This window comes from Drosophila mojavensis, unplaced genomic scaffold (genome assembly GCF_018153725.1).
Source record: "Drosophila mojavensis isolate 15081-1352.22 unplaced genomic scaffold, ASM1815372v1 contig_36, whole genome shotgun sequence".
NCBI classification, from domain to species: Eukaryota; Metazoa; Arthropoda; class Insecta; order Diptera; family Drosophilidae; genus Drosophila; species Drosophila mojavensis.
Genome location: NW_025318858.1, coordinates 5,661,737 through 5,685,290, shown reverse-complemented (window position 1 = coordinate 5,685,290; position 23,554 = coordinate 5,661,737). Strand labels below are relative to the sequence as shown.

Genomic DNA, 23,554 nt, shown 5'->3' with positions numbered 1-23,554 from the left:
GACGACAACTTTGGCGTGCGGTGACGCCGCTGCCGACGGCGACGGCGACTGCGACGCATTTATATTGATTCGCTTTGGTCAGCAAAACAGCAACAAGTGCAGCTGGCAATTGTAAAGTAAACGCCGCTTGGCCTGCAGAAGCGAAGAGAGGGACTGAGACTGACAGAGAGAGAGAGAGAGAGGGAGCGGGGAACAGAAAGGTGGGGCGAGGTGGCTTGGGGTCTCAGTCTGGCTGCTTGTCTGGTTCGTTGTACTGCAGCAGTGACGCTAACGCCGATGCCGATGCCGATGCCGCTGCCAATGTCGACGTCGACGCTGACGCTGACGCTTCTTGAGCAGTTTTCGAATTTGAGTTTTGGCCAACACAACGCGAAATCAGTTAACAAACGGACGCGTTTTGAAACGGATGCGCCAACGAGTAAGCCGCACACAGCCTCTAGCCTTCTGTCTCAGTTTCAATTTCAGTTTGAGCCTCAGTTAAAGTTTCCTGCTCCTCGTAGCAGTGCGAATGACTTGGAGAGTCTTCGATCCGCGAGCAACAAGTGTGATTCGCAGCACGTCGGGCTTTGTCGCTTAAAAGTGAAATTTACTGAATGAAATGAAATGAAATGCTCGCCAGACCCATGCAACTGCGATCGGAATTGGGAATGGGAATGGGTTAGCGATTAAGCCAAAAGCCTGATTATTCACTTATTCATTTGTGACTTGTGACTTGTGACTTGTGACTGGTGACAATAGCGGCAGCAACTGAAACAGCAGCCGCAAAGGAAATGACTGCAAATTATCTAAACGCAAAGTGATAAATATTTGTGCAATAGTAAAAGGATTATACGACGACAACGACAGAGTAGCTACGATTATCTGCACTCAAGTGAATTGTGTTTCGTGTTTATCTCGCGTTGTATGGTAGGTATTTCGCTAATATTGAATTTTGTATACCCTGATTTCTCATTTTTAATGGGTTCATTGGGTTCCCATTTCAATGGTTTTGCTTGATTATTCTTTTATGTGTAATGGGAACACAAATAGGAAATCATCTTAAAAGCAATGTCATTGACTTCAAAAAAATGATCACGAAATTATATTAAATATAATATAAACTTAAAAATTAAACCTAAAAAACAAATTTTAAATTTTAATTTTAAAAAATTTAAAAATATTATAATTTAAATAAAAAATAAATATACAAATAAAGAGTTCAACATTTTTTGAATATTGCTAAAATTATTAAATTAAATATACAAATATATATATATATATATATATTTTTTTTTTTTTAAATCACAGAAAATGTCTTTATTAAGGAAATATATAATACCAAAATTTTGTTGAAAATGTTTTTTTTTTTTTTTTATGAGTTTAAATGTTGTAGCTTTGAACTTCTTAAGTTTTTAATGAATTCAATACATTCAGCAAGTACACGCGTTTAGTTTAAAAAGAATGTCTAAAGATTTAAGAAATATTTTAAATACTTTCTAATCAAATGTATTCCTTGTTTTCTTATTTAACAAATTATTCTGTGTTCTAATAGTATATTCATTCAATCATTTATACGCTTTTTATTAAAGCCTATTCTCATAGATTCATCTGAGGCTCATATGCAATAAATGAAATGCAATTGTTTCATTCACAGCAGCCAGCTATCGAAAGTAGCATAAATAATCGATAATTAGTTGAATCCATTGTCAGTTCATTTATGTTTACCTATCGATTGTTTAGCGATGAGTTGATGCTTTCAGCAAACTCTCAATTTTTGCGGCGGATGCTGCAACTCTCGGCGAAATCGAATGTGCCATGGTATTTGCGCTAAGAATTAAGACGATCATCAGCTAACAGCAGCAGTAGCAGCAGCTGCAACAACAATAAAACACATTCATCACTCATACGCAGCGTGGCCAGAGGCAAGCGTCAAATGTTCGCATTGCAGTTTGCAGTTGAAGGAAAAGGAGACAAAGCCAAACACTTGCAACTGTCGATTTTTTCAACTGTGTTCGAGTGTGTGTGTGTATTTATCTTTCACTTAAAGTGAAGATGACATTCTTTAAATGAAATTAACTGCCGGCAGCAAAAGCAACAACAATAACTGCTGCTGCTGTTGCTACTGCAAACGTTGCTGCTGCTTTGGCTGCAATTAGTATTTGTCTTTGCTAATACGCTGCCATGTTGGTATGCATCCCCAGTTTTGTTGTTGACCAGTTGCTGTTGTTGTTGTCGCTTTTTATGTCACGCATAAAAAGTGTCGCACACTTGAATGAATCTTTTGGCTTTGCCTGTGCTTGTCACTTAGTTGTTGTTGTTGTTGTTGCTGCGCTTGTTTGTTTATTTATTGGTCGGTTTGTTAGCTTCATGCATTCATGCATTTACAGCCGGCTCATTGGCTTAAGCGTTCACTTAACAGCAGCCGTCACTTTGCGAGCGAGGTCTCTGGGTTGGGCCATTGCCAGATGCATTTGCAGATAGTTTGAAGTATCGAAAGTACATTGAGTACGTATTGAAAACATATTGGCCATATGCACACAGTCCGGGCTTGTAATACCCCACACATCGTCACGTATTCCAAAGTTGATCTATCGTGCTGATAAGCCAATATATTTCACTCTCGTGTGGCCCACACTCAGCGAAACTAGGATATAAACAACTTGCACTTTTCAATTGACTGAAATGCTAATTGTTACTCAAATTACGAACCATATTTGATTGGAAAAGGCAGATGTGAATATGCTTTTAAAATAAACAAGAAAAGGGGTGAAAGACTGAGAAATGTAGGTTGAATAAATGAGTAAAATTAGTCATGTTGCTGTTTGAACACCTTGTTCAAAATAGATGCATGACAAATAATAAATAAATATGTACATATTCAGAAAATAGCTTAAGTTGCAAGGATATGTTAAGTTAATTTCATTTGGCACTTAGTCTGTAAAATTATATTATGCTGTTAATGCAATTAGGACAAATGCTGTGAAGAACATTTGCTGTTAATGCAATTAGGGCAAATTCTGTTAAGAACATTTGCTTTTCTTAGCTTTAACCTGTAAATAGTTGAGTTCTCATATCTACATATGTAACTACATTACATTACGTAAAGCTAACATAGGGCTAAAGAGATTTCATTTAGTAACGTAAAAGTATTCTGTAATTTCTTATATCTGTATGTGCATTACATGACGTAAAGGAAGCTACAAAAATTGTGTTTAGTAACATAAACGAATTATCTTACGTGCCTATCGTTATATTTTAACAGCAGCTATTGTAAGGAATGGCAACCTAACAGAACATAATAATGTTAATAAGATAAAAAGATTCTGCTCATCAAACGCAAATGAAATTCAAATTCATATCATATGTATACTCCGTTTGCTCGGCATTCGAGCCTAAGCATAATATGTTAGATCACAACATTTTGCACAACAGCAGCTGAGAGCGGCACATGGTTAGACAGACTTTCGAGCCACTTCCTGCAGCTCGTGCTGGCTCTTAAGATAAACTCGTTTAACGACCGTACTGACAGCTCATTCATGTAAACATAATAAAAGTCAATTAAATAACAAAAAAGTTATGCATAATTAAACGTATTATGCAAAATAAATCGTAACTGCTGCAGTTAGCGAGCCCATTAAATAACAACGCGACGCGACAATAGTGTGAAAATTGCAATTAACAATCATTTAATTGACACAAAACTAGGCCTAATTCAAATAGTAGAGAGTTGTTTTTGGTTTTTACCATTATATAGTTTGTATATTATTGTCATGATGTAAAATATTACTGAAATATTCCAGCATAATTAATTTAAATAGTTACAAATTTATTGTAAGTTTAAAAAAAAGTCACTAAAATAATCGTTTCTCTAAAAAGGTCTTAAAACAAGTGATAAAATTCTGCAAACTAGATCATTAATAATCTCAATAATCTCTCTCCACTCTTCTGCTCTCTCTCTCTCTCTTACTCACTGTCTTCTATGAGAGTTTTTTTTTTAAATCAACTTTAATTTGTCTATGCCAAATACATACATACATATAAGGATACACACACACATATCTCTTATCAACATCTTTCATATAGATTGTTCAACAAATCTGTGCAAAACCTTCATCAGACTCGACAGCTTCGTGTAATTCACAATTTTTTTTTCTCATTCACTTTTATTGTAAATAAAAGTAATTACCGCCAATTCTGTGCAGGTCACGCCCCGAAAAAAAAAAATGAAAAACGAATACCGACAAATAATTAGCCAACTTCGGGGCTTCTTTAACAGAGCCGTCGGTGAATTTTATTTGATTTTAATTGCTGTCCGTGCTGAGATGTTTGCCATTTAATGGCTTTATTTATGCGTGTAGTAATCAAGTTAATTTTTACGATTGCCGCCAAGCGGCAGCAGACGCCGTGCAACAGCCGCATAAACAGCAGCAGCAACAACAACAACGATAACCAGTAGAGCTGCAAAATAAATGCAAATTTTCGTACATATTTTTTTTATATGTTCCAAAATCGAAAATCCGTGCACAAGTTTCACTTTCAATGGGAACACGTCCGATGACAGCGCTGCGTGAAGCATCAGAGTCGCGTCCGTTGAGCGACGAGCGAAACCCTAAGGACATGTACCAAGAGATATTACCTTCTCTGATCTGCTGTCGTCGTTGTTGCTTCGTTTTTAAATGGACCACCCAAAAAAGCTGATGTCTCAGGCGATATGATTTTTAATAAAGTTGGCTGTGCGTCGCTTACTCTCTCTCTCTCTCTCTCTCTGTCACTCTTGGCAAACTGTTTCGAGCACAGCTGAGAAACCTCGAGATCATGTTGAGTCTTCATTAAGACACGAAACCAGAGTCAGTCGGCCTAGGGGATATCCTAGACTATATATATGCCCAATCGAGGTCGCTCATATTAAAACTAAAGTTAAAAGTGGCTTTCCTTATTGAAGGACATACGATTGGAAAACTAAGTATAAAAAGTATAAAAATAAAAAAAAATTAAATTGATTTAATTTTTTATATATTTTTGTTTAATTTTTTAATACTTTTTTATATAATGAAAGTTTTTGTATATATTTTTCTTTTTATTAATTTTGTTTATTATTGTAGTTTAATTTATATACAAAATATATTAAAAATATTTATTAAAATATAGACTGAGGGACCAATTAAAAAAAATTTAATTAATTCAATTGTTTATATATATTTTTTTATTTTTATACCCTGAACCCATTTTCAATGGGAAATCAGGGTATAATGGTTTTGTTGAAATGTATGTAACAGGGAGAAGGAGGCGTGGCAGACCCCACAAAGTATATATATTCTTGATCAGGGTGACGAGCTGAGTTGATTTGGCCCTGTCCGTCTGTCTGTCCGTCTGTCCGTATGTATGAACGCGTCGATTTCAGAAGATATAAGAGCTAGAGACGAATTTTTTTTTAAATGTCCGTAATTACAGCGCGCATATCAAGTTTATCATTAAAAATCGATAACTCATCTCGATCTTTTTTTATCGATAAAAAACCTTATCGAAACCCAGTTATAAAATTATATCTTCTACACCTTTATTGCTAGAGTCTCCAAATTTTTAATGTATGCTTATATGCAATTTATACAATTTCGGTTTTTGTTAAAATTTACCCCCCACCTCTATATTCACCCCCTCACCCTCACTTTTGTAAAAAGCGTATTTCAAATACTAGAGATAAAAGTTTCATGAAGATCGTACGTCCGTAAAAAAAGTTATCAAACAATTAAGTTCTCATAGCAAGCGCACACTGCAGCCCATGCGTGTTTATGCGTGGTTGCTTGTATGTGTATGTGTGTGTGTGTGTGTGTGTGTGTATGCGTTTGTGTCTGTATGCGTGTGTGTGTGTATGTGTGTCTGTATGCGTGTCTGTGTATGTATACCTGTGTGTGCGTACGTGCGTGTGTGTGTGTGTGTGTGCGTGTTTCTTGTGTAAGCTGAAAGTCGCGAAAAAGTATTGAAATATCTATTGCTCCAAGGGTTCAGGGGATCTCGTAGTCGAGCAGTCTCGACTAGAGCTTTCTTACTTGTTTTTAAATAATTTTTATATAATTAAATTTTATATATATATATATATGTATTTTTATATGTAAATATTAAAATTTTTTATTAGCATGATTTAATTGATATCTATCATATACATTATAGATATTATATTATAAATACTTATTTAAATATTTTTGATATTAAAAAATTATTTTATTTTAATTTCATTTATATTTTCAACGGGACAAAACACTTAAGCATATTGCTTAAGAGTTTTTTTTTACCATTTTCATAATTTTTACAATTTTATTGTTATAATAATATTTAATTTTGTTATTATGATTTCAACTTTGTACCCAAGTCATCTGTTTTATTAGGAAATTTTATTATTTGAATGTTTAAGGTCAAACACCTTACCGCAGTCAATTATGACTGCAATATTTTATTTACAGTGTGATTTTTTGTAAAGCCTCAGCAAACAGATCTCAGCAATTATTAGTTAATCTTAACAAACAACTCAACTATCTCAAAATGCCACAGACCAATTAGATAATGCCCAAAACTTGATCAATTACAATGCGCGTTCGTTGCCTAAGTCTTTCGTTGTCAATGACGCCCGAGCGATTGAATCATCTGGAATGCATAATAGAAGCAAAAAAAAAAAAAAAAAAAAAAAGCAGGAAAGTAAAACCAAAATAATTTGCATTTATATTTCCAGATAACCCGCACCGTTTCATGATGATTAGCGAACGCCACAAAACCCTCAATTTGCTGTCAATATTTTGCGGCTGGCTCTGCCTATATGCCGCCTGCCACGCCCCCTGTGCAGCTGATGAGGTGTTTGAGGTTTTGCCACAAACAGCAGTCGAGGCGGCAGCCGCTGCGAAGAGGACGGCTGAGGCTGCCAGTCAACAGGATGAAGTGAATGTCTTGACGTTCGTAACGCCCAATGCGACGACAGGTGAGCCAAGTTGATTAGTTGGAGAGGGGGGAGGTAGAGCTGCTGACAGTGGGGTGCATTTGTTGGCCTGATGCGAGCTGCCAATGAACCGCCTGAAATGCCGCAAATATGAAAGATTTGCACTTTGATTTTGTTTCGGCCGCCAAATGCCGACATAATTGACATGACCACAAGACGAGACGCAATCACCTGTCCACCTGTTTGCTCTGCAACAGTCACCTCGCGTGAGCAGAGCAAGAGAGTGATGGAGAGTGGAGAGGGGGGGGGGCTATTTTAATGACCAGCATTAGGAGATCCAAACAATTTTAACGCAATCATGCGCGGTATTTTAATGTGGTGCAGCGCAAATGAAAGTGAAAACGACTTGGGACTTGGACAATTATGCAAGGATAAATGGGAATAGCAAGAGAAATATACGAGTGAGTGTAGTGCATATATATATATATGTGTGTGTGTGAATGGCCAGCGCAGCTCGGTGCCGCCCAGAGCCATTTAATCTTTGGCAGGCACAAAAACCAATTGAGCCAAACAAATCGAAAATTGCCAGCAACAAGATCAAAATACTCAGGTCCGGGCGCACATTTCCTAGTTCGGCGCAAGTCCTCACGTTGATCTACGTCGCATTCAAATGGAAAGCGATTTGTCTGGCTCTAGCTAATAGCTTATACAACTACCATGGAGAGTCTCTATGTATCCAGTCTCAGTCTCGGTCGCCAATCCCCGTTGATCAGTCAATCAGTTGTTTGCTGTGTTGATTGCCTGCCTCGACTGATGGCCTCCAGTGCTCGCTGGCCGTGATCTTCCAGCTGCTGATTGCCGTTTGGCAGTCAGGTGGGCGCACACCGACATTTTACACCGCCTCAAGGCAGCTTGAACTATGACTTCAGCTCTATTGGATGGCCTGGCATCAGTCATAAGTCATAAGTGCCATACTTTGTCATGATTCCCACAGCTGAATGGGAGGTCACTCACTCTTTGCTTGAGCAGCGGCTAATTCTGTTGTCTTTGGTGGAACGAAGAAGAGTTGAGTCAAGAAAAAAGAGTGCTACTAGTTGTATCTATGTATAGCGATTTATAATATATAATTTTTGATGTTGTCGGAATGATATTAATTAATAATATCACTATGCAATAACGAATATGTAGTTCAACTATTTCACTAAGAAATATACATAAATTTGTTCAGCAACGCAAATGGAAATTTTAAAAAGAACCTCATGATTCCGATTATTTTATGCAGTTTATATATATTGAATTTTTAAATAAATCTAGTTTTCTGTTAGACTCAAATTCCTTATTTATAAGTTTTACATATACTTTGCTCTAGCAACTACTTCTACACGCAACGCTCAGCTGAATAGAAAATATTTTTTGGGTATACCCTAAACTCATTAGGAAATGGGAAATCCGGGAAATTAATGAATTTGTTAAATGTATATGACAGGCAAAAGGAGGCGTGGCAGACCCTATAAAGTATATATATTCTTAATCTGAGCGACAAGCTGAGTCGATATAGTCATGCCCGTTGGTCTGTCCGTCTGTGTGTTCGTATGCTTGAACACTTCGATCTCAGAAGATTTAAGAGCTAGAGACTTAACATTTTTCTTGCTATGTTCGTTCGGGTGACCCGCATCTGAAGTTTATTTCCAAAAATCGATAACTACTCCCGTTTTTGTATTATCGATTAAAAACCTTATCGAGAATCAGTTAAGAATGATATCTCTACATCTTTAGAGCTAGAGTCGCCAAGTTTTAAATGTAGACTCACATGTATTTTATAAAATTTCGAAGGGTTCAGGGGTTTTCTCGTAGTCGAGCAGTCTCAACTAGAGTACTCTTACTCTACTCTTACTTGTGCTGTGCATCTTGGCCAGATGCACGGTGCCAAAACATTTGTTAACACTTTAACGAGCTATGATTGGGCGGCTGGCATAGCTGCCAGGGGGCATAGCTCGCTCCATCTGGCTGGCTAGCTGGCCGCCTGCAGGCCAGTTTGATGGGGAGCAATTAAATGTTCCACTTAATTCATGCAACTGTTGCTTCGATTCATTGCAGCGCCACGGGTGGACCCCAACAACAACAACGAATGGCGACCGCTGGGCCACGGGGATCCACTGCAAAAGGATCCCACCTACGACTACAGTCCGCCAGCGCTGGATCGGGTGCGCTACTGGGCGGAGAACAATGCGAGCAGCAGCCAGGATGCCAGGCAGAAGCTGCCCGCGGAGCTGTTGCGCAACAAGACGAAGAGCGAAATTCTGCTGCTGGGCGTGGCTGGCGAACGGCCCAGGCCGACGCAGCAACAGAAGCAGCAGCACCAGTCGATGCCATCCAAATATGCGCCCATACGCAGAAGCTACTATGCGCCGCAGCAAATGCAGCAGATGCACCAGCAGCAGCAGCAGCAGATGCAGCTACAACAGCAGCAGATGCTGCACATGCCACACACGCATCTCATGCCGCCGCCCATGCTGATGAAGGGCATGGGTCATGTGGAGTATCGCCACAACATCATCAACTCGCCCAGCAGCAGCTCCTACATGAGCTACAGCTCGCCCAGCACCAGCAGCAGCCACAGCAGCCACAGCAGCCACAGCAGCCACAGCAAGCCCTCCAGCAGCACCACGCACTACTACAGCAGCACCTCGAGTGCCACGGCGCCCTGGTATACGCACTCCCAGCCGAGCCTGTCCAGCCTCTCCAGCATGTCCGGCATGTCCAGTCTGTCCAGCATGGGCGTAACGCAGCCGCATCGCATGAGCTATGCGGATGCCCATCATCAGGAGTCCATGCAGCACTACAGCTTCTCCAGGCCACAAACCGCAAGCTATGCCCCCAACTCGATCCATGGGCATGGGTCGGGCGCCAAGCCCGTGCGCAAGCCCTGGCTGCACGAGCTGCTGCAGAAGGAGCTGGTCAAGCCGACCATGAAGCAGCGCATGAAGCCCACAATGCCGGCGACCAAGTATCTAATGGGCACCACCAAGCCGCAGTCGATGGCCAGCGCCACTCGGCCGCCCTTCACCTATGCGCCCGTCACCTTTGTGCCTGGTCCACCCACTGTGGCCACGGCCACGGCGAGCAGCACCCAGGCCGAGCTGTATGTAACGCCCACGATGGCCATGCCCACGGCCAGCGTCGGCTTTCGACCCATGCTCATGTCCAGCGCTCACCCAACGGCACCAACAACAACAACAACAACAACAACAAGCACCGCTTTACCCATTTATAGGAATCCCACCACGACGACGACGACAGCGACGACAAAGACGACGATGAGCAGCTCTCGGCTGATGATACCACAGACGAGCAATCTGGCCCATCGACCCACTGTGGCGCCCGCCTTAGAGCTGACCACCGATGCGCTCTTCTCGCACTACAAACAGCCGCCCAAGCCGCTGCTCGGACCGATGTATCTCATTATCGAGGGTCACTCGAAGGTCAAGACATATGGACAGAATGAACTGGATCCGCACAGTCCCAAAATTGTGCCCGTCATCTCGAAGCGTGAGCCAGTGGTGCGGACTGCGGATCCCAACGAGAAGCGTGGCACAGTCGAGAGTTATCAGGTGAAGCATTTGCATACAAAGACAATGCCAACAACTACAACAACAACGACGACGACGACGACGACGACCACGCCAACACCACCAACAACGAGAGCAACAACAAGAGCAACAACAACAACAACAACAAGAGCAACCACAGCGCCAACCACAGTGCGGCCTCGTCTAAGCGCCACAACAACGCCAGCTGCAGCCTCGACTAGCCAGAGTCCGCCAGCGAATGGTGGTGGGGTTCATGATCTGCTTAGCCTGCTGGACAACATGTTTGCCGATGCGCAAGATATAGTCTCGACCAGCTCGCTGGCCACGCCCACAATGGGCAGCAGCAGCACCGTCTTGAAGCCGGTGACAATGAAGACGAAGCAGCAGCCACAGCAGCCAGAGCCGCGCATAGGCAGCCAAGGGGCGAGCATAGAGAGTCTGCTGGAGACAGCTGACACTAATGATGATCATGATGATGATAATGATGATGATGAGAAGGTCAAAAATGGTTCACAGATCGCGACCAGCACGGAGCCTGAACAGCCGCCGCGTGCTACCCGGCAAATCTTTGACTATGATCAATTGCCCGAGTCGCGTATTAAGGCCGAGGCCAAAGACGAAGCTGACTACAATGATGATGATGATGCTGACGATGATGATGATGAGGCTGGCGAGCTGTTAGAGGATGGCGAACTGGACAATCTGGAAGATGTGAGTGAAGACGAGACGTCAGATAGTGAACATAATTTACTCAAACGCATCGATAAATTTGTCGATGATGTGGACGATGATGGCGATGATGATTTGGACGACTTGATTGAGGGTCTAGCACCTGGCCAAGCTAACGACGACGATGACGACGATGACGACGGCGACGATGTCGAGCAGCGTCATTAACATTAATTCAGCATTTTTTTTTTGTGTGTTTCTTAAAACTGCGCTCTATACCAAATCTATCAGAAATTTTTCATACACCTAATTGTTTAAATTGTAAATAATAGTAAGCTTTAAAGAAGTTGATGCTGCTAGCTTGTAGTCTTATAATATCATGTATTGTTTGTTGTTCGTATTGTAATTTAAATTAAATTATCGAAAAATGTCTTGTTTTTTAGTTGTTAAGTGTGCAATAATTGACAATAAATATTAATAATTTATTTACAAATTATATCTTAAATTTGAATTTGAATAATCGGCGAATCTGTTTTACAGATAACAGCAAGCAGTTAACAGCAACACTTAGCTAATGCAACAACCTATAGCATAAAGCAGTCTATCCAAAACTGTCTTAGCAAAGACTACCACCTTATGCGGATCGTGACTCGCTCTTTCATTAAATCTTCTCTTCTGCTTTCGGTGCTGCCTTAATCAACTGGATATAGTTGCGTGCTCTCTTTCGCTCCCACACTGCTTTAGCTGACATACAAACGTTTGTTTGTATGCATGATGTCGTCGAACGCGCTCTGCAATTTCGCTTTGTTTATTTCTGTTTCGATTTTCAAAGCAACAGTTGAGAATTTGACTTCGAAGGGAACGGTAAAACAGACCGCTTCCAACGCTCTCTGGAATAAGCTCCATGCGCGTCGTGGGTGACAAATAACAGCAACTACTCTACACAAAATTGTATGACAAGTGTTTAAATTAAGCTAATCTGCATACATATAGTGAATATCTCAATTCAAATTAGCTCAACTACAGTTTTACGAGTGCATTGATTTAAGCGGTGAATATGAATGTTTTGTGTATATGGTTTTGTTTACCTAGCGTCAAACTGACCGCTAAAATCGCAGCGTTGTTGCTGTTTTATTTTGTTCGTTGCTTCGCTTTCGCTTTTGTTTGCTTATTGATGAGTGAGCGAGAAGTCAAATGACTGAAGACCGAAGCAATTAAGTGTAACTATGTTGCAGCTTGTCTCTCTCGCTCTTGTGCTCGCTCTCTCTATCTGTTGACTGTTCTATTGGAATTGGAAATTGCAAATTGAAGCAACAAAAACATACATATGTAGACAAACACGTGTAGTTGTAGCCCTTGTCGCATGACTTAGAGGCAGGCGTGAGACGGCCTCCCAATAATTTACAGTGTAAAAAATAACGAAAAGAAGAAATCAGGCAACTATCTAACTTTACTCACCCGCATTTCGACTTGAAAGAATGACTAAATATGTCGGTGTCAATATACATTATAAACATATGTACATACATGAATACATGCGTATGTATGATGTATATACATATGCCTATTTCGAATAACCTTGATTTGTCTGCTAGCGTCTTAAAACAGATTGAACAAATATTTTGAGTAGTTCGCGTCTCTCAGCAAACGACAACAAAAACTAACCAATCAAACTTCTAAGCAGAAAACAGGTTCAGCGATCCATCCAACGTGCAAAAACAGAGAAACAGCACGACAAGAGAACCAGAAAGAGAAGCATAGGGAGAGTGCGAAGTTGAATGCGAGAAATGCATGCAGCAAACAGACTGCAATGAAACTGTGTTTTTCCTCTGAACTTAGCACAAAACCAATTGGAAGTCAAATTCCATTAATGTAAAAAAAAGAAAAAATGCTGGTCTGCCTGTTACGAGCTCTTATCAGTCAAATGTCAGACGTCGCTGATAGCATTTCGGTTGGCGCAGACACCAGTTGCCGGCTGATAAGCTGTTTAATTCGATTGTGTGTGGCCAAGCATCCGTTTACATTGTAACGAACATACATACATTTGAATCACTGTGTCTGAGCGCCCACATTGTAGATCTAATTGGAAGTGAGATAGCACGTTTAAATAGTCATGTTTATAATCCATGCCAAACAATTGAACCTTATCGCCGCATCTTAAGTCAGCTAAGCAAGTTGGCCTGCATTACTGACCTACTTTAGCTGTGGGCTTCGATTCTAGGCAATTTCGCTGGTTTGGTGACCGGTTTGCCTGTGTAATTAACTTACTGACCATGTGCTTGAATTAATTGCAAGTAAGCACACAAAAAATATATACATATTTTTTAAAATATATGTTTGTATATTTAATGTGCTTTAGTCATTGTAACAACAATCAACAATTACGTAATATATACATATACATACAAATACACTCAATCGGAAGTGTATTGATCAGTCTTATTGGACTTGTTATAAGAGTACAAGATATCGTAATGTCAATGCCCTGCTTTAAAGTATAAGTAAATACGAAGAATTGTATTAAAAAACGCAGCAAGCACCTTGACAATGTAAATATTCACACACACACGCACACGCACACACTTATAAATACATGTAAATATGTATATATAAATACTTTTATTCTTTGTCTTCTAAATGGTTGGTATTTCCACATGTGTTGGCTGAGTGCAGCTTTTGTGCCGCATTCTCATTCCGCTTTGCTACGCGTTGCTGATGAGCCATAAGAGCTGCCTAATGAAATCGCGTCACGATGACTCGACTGTGTGCACGCAAGCATGCACAGCGTATAAGAACTGTTAATTGGCATACCCATGAGTATAAGAGCAGTGCAATGTTATTAGATCAACAGCTGAATGGTATACGTAGTGCAACGACTTGAGCAAGCGTATAAGATGAATTCTATGCTAGGTGTAATCGTATAAGAGAGAGAGGTGCAATGTTCAATGATATACAATGATATGATATACTAACTGCTCTGATACAGTTCAATGCGTGTGGTAACACTTTGTTTTATCTGCTCCAATAAGGAGCCCATAAACCTTTTATAAGCCGTGATAAGCGGCGATATAAATCGTATTTGCTTATCTCTCTGCTTACGTACATATATTAAAAGTTAAATTTAGTCGAAGAAATGTTCATTAATTAAATTGCTTTTATTCTGATTTTGTTTAGTTCAACAAATGACGTAGAATGTTCGCTACTCAAGCAATTATTATATTTAATTGTGATAACCCCACCAAACGACGCTGTGATTCAATGCTGGGTCTCTTTTAAAAATAAACCAAAACATATGTATGTACATTAAGACATTCATATTTGCTTGCAGTAATTGCTTAAACTAATTTTTAATCATATTTCTGCTGTCAGAATATCAATAATAAACAAGTTACGTGAACGTGAGTTGCGAAAGCAAATCGTATCGCAAACTTAAAATATATACTAATTCCCTATATATGTACATATAATATGTATTCCCATACATATAATATGTATAGCTAGTATATCAATTTTGGAATAGTCTTGAGTGTGTTGCTGTGTGCGTTTGCTTGTTTTGTATATACATATATTAGAGAATGTGCTGCTATTATTTTATTTTTGCTTAATAAAACTGCCCTCGAGCAGCTTTTGTTTTTGCGCTGAGTTTCATTTGGTGATGCATTAGATTAAGAGCTAAACAGAAACAACAAACTTAGCTAATCAAAAACAATTTCACTAAATTGCTCTTTGTTGGGCTTTGGAGTGTTTAGAACAATTTAAAATATTTTATTGTGAATGTCTCATTTGATTGCTGATTAAGCACATCTTAAAATATTTATTTATATGTTAGAACTGACTTTATTGGATTTAATGCAACCTAAAAGTGCTGCAACTTTCTAATCAGATTTATAGCAAAGTCCATTTCTTATTTGAAAAGCTTTATTTTCAATGCTGCTTCAGCTTAGATTTTGCTAATCAAGCTCAGCATAAAATTTGCGAAAAAGTCAATGGTTCAGTTCAAGGTCTGTTTTTATAAATAGGAACGTGTATATAAAATATATATAAAATATTTAAAATTATAGTTCTATATAAAATTATAGTTCTATATAATAAAAAAAAAAAACATTCTATCAAAGGGAGGATTGAAAATTGAAATAACTTATAATGCAGCAATTGGGCGTTACTGACTATATAATACTCTCGAATACATATGTATTTAGGTGCGGAATACATTTATAGGTGGGGAAGCATTAAAGGGTTAAGATTTGAGGTTGTTTTTCCGCTTTGGTAATGGTTCAATAGGCGTAATTTTTTTTTTGCTTTCAGTTTGACACAAAACCTGTAGATCTGTCAAAAATACATCTATTTTTCTGGCCTTAACAAAGGCTCATAAATTTTGTAATTTTGTTTAGTAAATGAATAAAGAAAGTCAACAGAACTCTAAAATTAATATTTTAAGCTGGACGTAGATATACCTACTATAGATTTTTAGGCTTGGTTTGTTAATGCGAGTATTTATTCTAAAATTTACGATTTTTAACAGTTACAATATAATATATAATAATAGTCTTACTGTTATACAACTTGTAGTATTTCCAAATTAGTCAAGCCCCTAGTGGGCATATGGGAAATATGCGGTACTTCAAGTCTCTAGCTACAATAGAACAAACGGACGGATGGACAGTAGGGCGGATATTGCACAAAACTAATATACCCATTCACTTCATGAGCGTATAAAAACATAGCTGGAGCTTGCAACTGCCAAATATGTTTCGATAAATATTTAAATTGCAAGAATCATTTTTTTTACAAATAAGACCGTATAAGGATGAAAGCTGCATATATGAATTTTAGCATGGAAATTAATGATAGAAATTAAATTAGTATCTTAAGACATGAAGATCGTCGGCACCAGTTGAAGAATAATGTCATTGAGGTAACTTAGTCTGACATTCAGCATCGATTGCTCCATTAGAATTTGCAATGCAAATTGACGACTTGCGATTTGCGATTTACGTTTAGCGATCACCTTGCGTGTTAAACTATGCACTATAGCTAATCTTCTCTATCGCGTAATGCCTGTTACCTGGCTCGGGCCAGACCGAGCACATGCAACTGCTGCTGCTGCTGCTGCTACTGCTGCTGCTGCTTATCGCAGTTCAGGTTTAGAAGCCAGCTAACAGCTTCCAGTTGCATCGATGTGTAAATATGTTTCTTTACAATATAATCACATATATAGTGGATAGGTAAATATTAATTAACTACACTGTATGCCCGTGTATCTCTCGCGTGTCACCTCTTCCTCTCTTTCTTTCTCTGTTAAAGTGCATGAACTTTAGCCGCAAATTGTTGCAAGCCAGCTGCGGTTTTATGATACATGAGAGTTTAATTGAAGACTATAATTTTCAACTGTTGAACGATCGTTGCGATCTGCTGGCTTAGCTCAAGAGCCTCGTTGATAAAGCGCTAATAGCTGCAGCAAAAACAAACTACGATTTTTCTTATCATTTGCAAAATGTTTAGTGCTCTAAAGGAATGCGAACGATAAGATTCGAAGAATATAAAAATAAATAGAAATAATAAATTAATAAAAGAGGGATTGAAAGCTGATCGATGCGTTTCTTTTTTGATAAGCACAGCCGTGCAGCTATTGACAACGCGAGAGCCATGACAGCGACCAAAGATCCCAAGGATCAGGTGCCCAAGACAACGACGCAGCCGGCCCAGAAGAATGGCGCCGCTGGGGGATTAATGAAGCGCCTGCGACGCTCCGCCTCTGTAACGGAACATAATCTAAACAATCTGCGCAATCGCAACTCCACGCAGCACCTGTTCGATCAGCATGGCAATCCGATTGATCTGCGTCAGTATCGCAAGGTGCTGGACAAGGATGAAAACGGCAACGGCACCAGCGAGAAGAAGCTGCGCTACAGACGCACTCAGAGCGTGACAAGGGCCGAGGAGATCTCCAACAAGGAGGCCAAACTGCGCAAGGCACAGCCCGACAGATCGTGAGTAAAGACAGAGAGAGAGAGAGAGAGAAACGTAAACTGATTTGCTATGGTATCTATCCTATCGAACGATCATTTTGCAGCATTCATCGTCCCCGCGATTCGTTGTTCTCCTGGAGCTCAGGATTTACCAACTTTACGGGCCTAGTCAACTGGGGCTTTCTGCTGCTCTGCATAGGCGGTTTGCGTTTGGGTCTAGAGAATCTGATCAAGTGAGTATAACAAGGAGAGAAATGGATAGTAAGACAGAATCCTAACTAATATCCTTTACAGATACGGCATACGCATCAATCCTATTGATTGGTATTTCTTTGTGAGCGGACGCGATCAGGGTGAAGGTCATAATGCTCTATTTCTAGTCTTGTGTAAGTATGCTCTCTGCTTAGCTGGACTAATCAATAATGAACTTTCCTCTTCAGACTCTTTTGTGCACATCTCCCTCTGTCTGGCCGTCGAAAAGGGTTTGGCTCTGGTAAGTACATGATTTACTACTCACTTTGTAATTTTTGTCGGCCCAGTTGGTACAATCGATGACCGCATTCATTCAATAGCCCCCACATCGTATTTTGGCGAACTTAGTCTTAAAGGCTGCTGTTAAAAACTTGAAATTTCCAATTTGAATTTATGGTCGAAAAGATATTAGTTTTAAACAGCTGCTACATGGCTGAGCCGAGAACTGTTCCAATTGGATGTATGCCTTTTGCTTAATCAGCTGACGACAGAGGGCGCTAAGCACACATGATTTGATTTGAAAAACTAGTTGAAATTTATTCTGTTATTATTTCTTTAAGCAAAGTGATATAAAATTCGGCTCGTCACGAGTCTCATGCAGTTTCATTTTCAGTTCAGCTCAAATTCTCGAATTCTCAATCAATCCAACTCCATATTAAACCTTCTTTCAAACATAACTATGTATTGATTATATTATTACACTTATAAACAAATCTTGTATGACAATTAATAGTTCATCGATTATATAATTACACTTATAAACAATTCTTGTATGACAATTAATAATTCATGCATTGAGTGTGTGTGTGTGTATTTTGCATATGTATGGGAGCAGTAGTTGCACTTATGCAATGCGTACGCCCGCCTGGTCACAATATTTCATCACCATTTCCTTATAGTCCATCTCCAGTGGTGTGATTAAATTGGTCACCTCGGCTGGCGACACAGTCTGCGACAAGTTGGACAACGCTCTGGCCAAATATAGGCGCAAATCGGTCACATCGGCCAGGTGGTCCACCTGTTTGGGCTGCGCAAATGTTAGTTGAGAGAATGCGGCCTGGTAGCCAGGCTCTGCATCGACCACAACGTCTGTGTCAGCGTTGCCATCAAGTCCATCCAGGTAGGGCAGCTTTTCGGGCGGGCGCTCGAACAGGTCGATTAGTGAGTGCAATAGACGGGGCCAGAAAGTTTTGTATTGTCCAGAGTAAACTTCGGGGCATTCGGAGAGCAGCTTGCTAACACCTACAGCGACAATTTTGCGTTCCAGTTCCTTGCTGACCTTAGCCATGTCCGTTATAAATACGCGCTCCAACAGCATGCCGAACATGCCCGGCTGTATCTGCTCGATGAGCTGCACCAGCGGAGTGCCACCGACTTTGACCACATAGAAGCTGAAGAACACAATGATGCCATTCAGATACTTGGCGGTCTTTGAGAGCGACAGTCGTTGAAAGAGCAGGCCAAAGATTTGTCGCATGTTCGTCTGCAACTCGTCGGCGTTGTAATAGTACAACAAATTCTGCAGCAGATAAAAACCCTCGTGATCGTTTGCCCTGGATGCGATCATTTTTTGGAATATGCCCAAAATGCCATTCTGAAATATTAAAATTGTTAACGATTGCTACGACAGTTCATTATGCTTTGAGTAGTTACCAATTTGCCAAGCGCTTGGATCTGGGCAGAGCCTTGCTTAATGAAGATTGACAGCAGACGAATCAAAGGCGTCACATTGCCACGGCGATCCCATAGAGGCGGTGCCAACAGGCAAGGGAAGAGCGCCCAATAGGGTTCCGGTATGGGTCCAGTGCCCTCGCGCACTTCCATCAAAACAGACAACATTTGAAATACGTAGGGCATAAATTCCGTGATGTCCTGTTGCAAGATGCCCTGGAAAACGGGAAAGAGTGCTTCCTCAAAGGAACTAACAGCCGTAGCATCCGCTTGACAAACGATTCTGGAGAGAAAATAAATTAATTAAATACCCTGGCATTTCTTGAAAATAACATACTTAATCGATAGGGCGAGGGTCTCAAACAGATAGTGATTGAACAGCGGGCGAGACGGATTCTTGGCGACAAATGTGAGAATTTCGGTCAGGCGTGGCAAAGCAACGGCCATATATGGCAAAGCGCCCGCCTGCAGCACATGGAAACTGCGCATGATGGCTAAGCAATAAAAACAAACGAATTAATGAATGTGTCCATTTGTATATGTTGCGTGTGACCTTGAACTCACCTTTCATCACGTACTCGTTCTCCGCTGATCCAGTCAGCGAAAGCGTTGCAAACAATCCGCTAACTAGTTGATTGGAGTGTGGACCAATTACCTGGGGGCCAAACAACAGAGTATTGTTTGCATCACGCATAGTTAATATCTTCTCCAGCGAGCAGGCCGCATAGCTGTGCACCACAATGCTCTCGGCGGGCAGATGCCGAATCAGATGTGGCAAACAGCCTGCCAAAGTCTGGGGTCCCAGCAGACTGCGAAAGACCATCACATACTTTATAGAAGCTGCTTTAAGCACGGGCAGTTCATTCACTGTGCGGGACAAAGAGAGAGAAAGGAGAAATGCTTAATGCCAACTCAACTCTGATATATATGCGTAGCCTACGGTTTAAGCCAATTATTTAATTACCATTGGGTCGCTCCAGCTCGGGGACAATGTGCTCGGCGCAGAACTGTGGCAAGGGCACCAGCTCGGAAGTTTGGGTAATGCCATGCTTTTGGGTGCCACCGCGTGATGCCCAGGAGGTGACCAAATAGATGGCCGTATCTTTTGAACGCCAATTGGCAACCGGATTCTCTTTGTACTTGTCCAGCAAGATTTGCAGGTATTGGCCAAATATGCCAAAGATCTTCTGTTCGAAATTGATGGAGAGCGTCTTCACCAGATCACAGGCGGCGCGTCGTCGCGTATCAATATCAGAGCCTTCAATATCCCGTCGTATATACTCATCCGGGCTGTCCTCGAACAGCTCCTCGTCGGAGGGGCGTATGTCCAAGTTGGGTATGACAACTTTCTCACAGATGCGCGCCAATATCTCCGGATTCTCAAAGATGCCGTGATAATGCTTGCGCTCTGCGACCACCGAAAGGAATTGCAGCGCATTTGAGACGAGCTAAACCATATATGAAGTATTATAAATTGATGAATTTAATTAAAATATAAATCTTACTCACCGCATCATATTTCGTGTGCAAGCTGGTCTTCACCAGTAATTCCCAGACTGCAGTCACAAACTGTTCCATGTAGGGCTTGAACTCCTCATCGTATTTCCGCGCATACAGACAGATATTCTCACAGACCTGGGAACGCAGATGTTCCAAGACGCCGGCATCTTCGTCATCGTCGGTGCGTAGAATGGCGACATCAACTGCCAGCTGCTGTAGGAAGGCGCCCATCCAGGTACTCATGTTGTCCTCAAAGAACTCGGGCAGATCCTGTGAGTTGAGCGAGAAGAAGACCTTGTTGACCAGCACCAGAGAGCTGTAAATGACCTTCAAGGCCTCGGCGTTGCTTTCGTGCAGAGTGGTCAGCTGCATGGTTGCCTGCAGCAGTTCCGTCAATGGCTTGGCCATCCGGTCCAGCACAAATTTGATCTCCTCCCATAATGCTTGAGATTTAAATTCGTAGCGATAGCGCTTGAAAAGCGAATGTGCGGTTTGCAAAATGCCGTTGATTACATTGAAATCACCGGAGGCGAATTTCTCCACCATTTCGTCGATCAGCTGCGGCCATTTCTTGGGAAAATCATGTTTTCCAATGATGCTCACCGCATCGCTCAGCTGCTTCTGCAGCGCCGTCGGCGAATGCAACATCAATGTGACAATCAGAGTTTTGATTGTATTGCGATCGGTCGCGTGTATGCGATCTGGCTCGTCGCTGTCCTCGTGCGCGGCCCAGTTGCGTTTGATGTAATTCTTGAATGCAATGGCGCCCGCCACACGTATGGTCATGTCCATGGTGGCCTTATCGATTAGGTTGAGCAGAAGAACCGGATAATTCTGCTGCAACTCTGTTGATTCCAACAACTTTTCGGCTGTTTATAGAAAAAAAATAAAAACATGTTTTATTCTAGATCTGCACAACCGCACAAGATATGTTCGTAAGAGATTAAAAGAGAAAGAGAGCTACTCAATCAACAATCTCATTTTTTGCCGTTGATTTGATGAGCCCGCTAAGGTACCGCCGTTTTCCCGCGCGCACAATAATTCGATGTTGCTCTCTCTCTCTCTCTCTCTCTCTCTCTTATGCTCACACACACATACTTACCAGGTCTACGGACATTTGGATCTGCGCTAAGCGTCTGTTGCAAATAGCCGGCAAGCAATTGCAAATTGGCGTCTGTGACTTCCATTTTGTTAATTTTTATTTATTTATTTATATTTATATATCACGTTGGCTTTTGCGTTTTTGATAAGTCTTGTTTAACACTACTTTACAACATATAACGAAATTGCGCACACAAAGCGTAAGCGACCAAGCGTTGTGCGAAACGGTGGAATGACGAATGTGCAGACGGAAGTGATGGGGCGTTTAAGCGATGAACGATGAGTAGGGCTATCGTTATAAGTTATAGAAATACATCGCGCATTAGACAAAAGGTCGTTTATTTATGACTATCGATAAATAACTGACAATGCTTTTGAATATTTGCAGGAAATAATATCCGAAGGTCTTGGCATGGTTATTCAAATTGCAAACATAATTTTTTCGGTTTTATTGCCGGTGGTAATAATACATCTCAAAGGATCTGCATTTAGCATAAGTGAGTAGTAAACGGAAATATATGTTTCATGTATATGTTAATATATATATATATATCTATCTATAGTGGGTGCAACTTCTGTGTGTTTCTACTATTCCGTACTGTTCCTTAAACTCTGGAGTTACGTGCAGACTAATATGTGGTGTCGGAAGACCTATTACCAAAGGCAGCCACGTGAAAGACGACCAAGTATTACGGTAGCAGAGCTGAGTAAGTGCTGAGTAATTCTTATTTAAGAACAAACATTATAATAAATTTCGTATTTCTAGAGAGAAAGCATTCGACTGGTGGCGAAGATGATGAAGATGTAGCTAAGTTGGTTCAATATCCCGAAAACTTATGTTACAAGGATATTATGTACTTCTTGTGCGCACCAACTCTTTGCTATGAATTGAATTTTCCACGCACCTCGCGCGTCCGCAAGCGTTTTTTACTGAAACGTTTACTGGAAGTGCTAATTGGTGTAAATGTGTTGATGGCCTTGTTCCAACAATGGATTATACCCTCAGTGCGTAACTCCTTAATACCATTCTCCAACATGGATATGGCTCTGGCCACAGAACGTCTGCTGAAACTTGCAGTAAGTACAGATTTTTTTTATATATGATGATTTATATAATTTGTATCTATGTTTTTTTTTTATAGCTTCCCAATCATTTAGTCTGGCTGATCTTCTTCTATCTGTTGTTCCACTCTTTTCTGAATGCCATTGGCGAAGTGCTATATTTCGCAGATCGCAATTTTTACTGTGACTGGTGGAATGCAAATAATATTGACACATTTTGGCGTACCTGGAATATGCCGGTGCATAGGTGGTGCGTGCGTCATCTATATATACCCGTTGTACAAATGGGATATTCGTCCCGCCAAGCATCCACAATTGTGTTCCTATTCAGTGCCTTTTTCCATGAGTATTTGGTAAGATCTTTTATGCATACTATAAATTTCTATTTACATTTTTATTTATTTTTTTTTTTACAGGTTTCAGTGCCATTGCAAACGTACAAGATTTGGGCTTTCCTCGGCATGATGGGTCAAATACCATTATCAGCAATATCTAGATATGTTGAGCGTCGTTTGGGTCCGCGCATGGGAAATATTATTGTTTGGGCATCTATTATATTGGGACAACCATTGTGCATTATGGCCTATTATCATGACTATGTCATTACACATTATCAGAATGCACTGAATGGCACTGAACACAGGTAGACTTTGAGTAATATTATCTGGTCCGTACTTTTCTCTAATTATAAGCCAAATGCAAGTTGAGGAACCTTGAATGCCACATCCAAGTCATGCATAGTACTGAGTAACACAAATCTATTGTTATTTTATGCATTTGTTAATGATCTTAAGCTTTATGTAAATAAAGAGAATGGATTTTGTATATCGTAAAAA

General features: G+C 40.6%; 4 protein-coding genes across 6 annotated transcripts in view; 2 read left to right on the top strand and 2 right to left on the bottom strand.

Moving 5' to 3' along the window:
• Positions 1 to 17,886, bottom strand: part of LOC6576066 (trans-1,2-dihydrobenzene-1,2-diol dehydrogenase) — a 25,243-nt gene extending 7,357 nt beyond the window's left edge. Inside the window, exon 1 of the mRNA XM_002002033.4 lies at positions 17,650 to 17,886. Coding sequence (XP_002002069.3) covers positions 17,650 to 17,713 — 64 coding nt within the window. The 5' untranslated portion in view covers positions 17,714 to 17,886. The remainder of the gene's footprint in view (positions 1 to 17,649) is intronic.
• Positions 303 to 11,641, top strand: LOC6576065 (mucin-5AC). Its single transcript, XM_032729235.2, has 3 exons — positions 303 to 906; positions 6,704 to 6,946; positions 9,002 to 11,641. Exons 2-3 carry the CDS (start codon positions 6,721 to 6,723, stop codon positions 11,389 to 11,391), a joined length of 2,616 nt encoding a protein of 871 aa, XP_032585126.2. The 5' UTR covers positions 303 to 906; positions 6,704 to 6,720; the 3' UTR covers positions 11,392 to 11,641.
• Positions 11,994 to 23,554, top strand: LOC6576063 (diacylglycerol O-acyltransferase 1). 3 transcript variants are annotated; one of them, XM_002002030.4, is made up of 10 exons: positions 11,994 to 12,114; positions 16,782 to 17,153; positions 17,237 to 17,365; positions 17,427 to 17,518; positions 17,573 to 17,625; positions 22,045 to 22,153; positions 22,220 to 22,363; positions 22,423 to 22,733; positions 22,799 to 23,071; positions 23,135 to 23,554. In XM_002002030.4, exons 2-10 carry the CDS (start codon positions 16,810 to 16,812, stop codon positions 23,363 to 23,365), a joined length of 1,686 nt encoding a protein of 561 aa, XP_002002066.1. In that variant the 5' UTR covers positions 11,994 to 12,114; positions 16,782 to 16,809; the 3' UTR covers positions 23,366 to 23,554. The 3 variants fall into 3 exon arrangements, with proteins under 3 accessions (XP_002002066.1, XP_015020438.1, XP_043864718.1); XM_015164952.2 differs by lacking the exon at positions 11,994 to 12,114 and adding an exon at positions 12,127 to 12,214; XM_044008783.1 differs by lacking the exons at positions 11,994 to 12,114; positions 16,782 to 17,153; positions 17,237 to 17,365; positions 17,427 to 17,518; positions 17,573 to 17,625 and adding an exon at positions 21,901 to 21,989.
• On the bottom strand, positions 18,047 to 21,748 carry LOC6576064 (exportin-2). Its single transcript, XM_002002031.4, has 7 exons — positions 21,658 to 21,748; positions 20,565 to 21,424; positions 20,020 to 20,503; positions 19,620 to 19,922; positions 19,393 to 19,549; positions 19,038 to 19,338; positions 18,047 to 18,978 (listed from the first exon to the last, which is right to left on the bottom strand). The coding sequence occupies exons 1-7, from the start codon at positions 21,740 to 21,742 to the stop codon at positions 18,229 to 18,231; spliced, it is 2,940 nt and encodes a 979-aa protein (XP_002002067.1). The 5' UTR covers positions 21,743 to 21,748; the 3' UTR covers positions 18,047 to 18,228.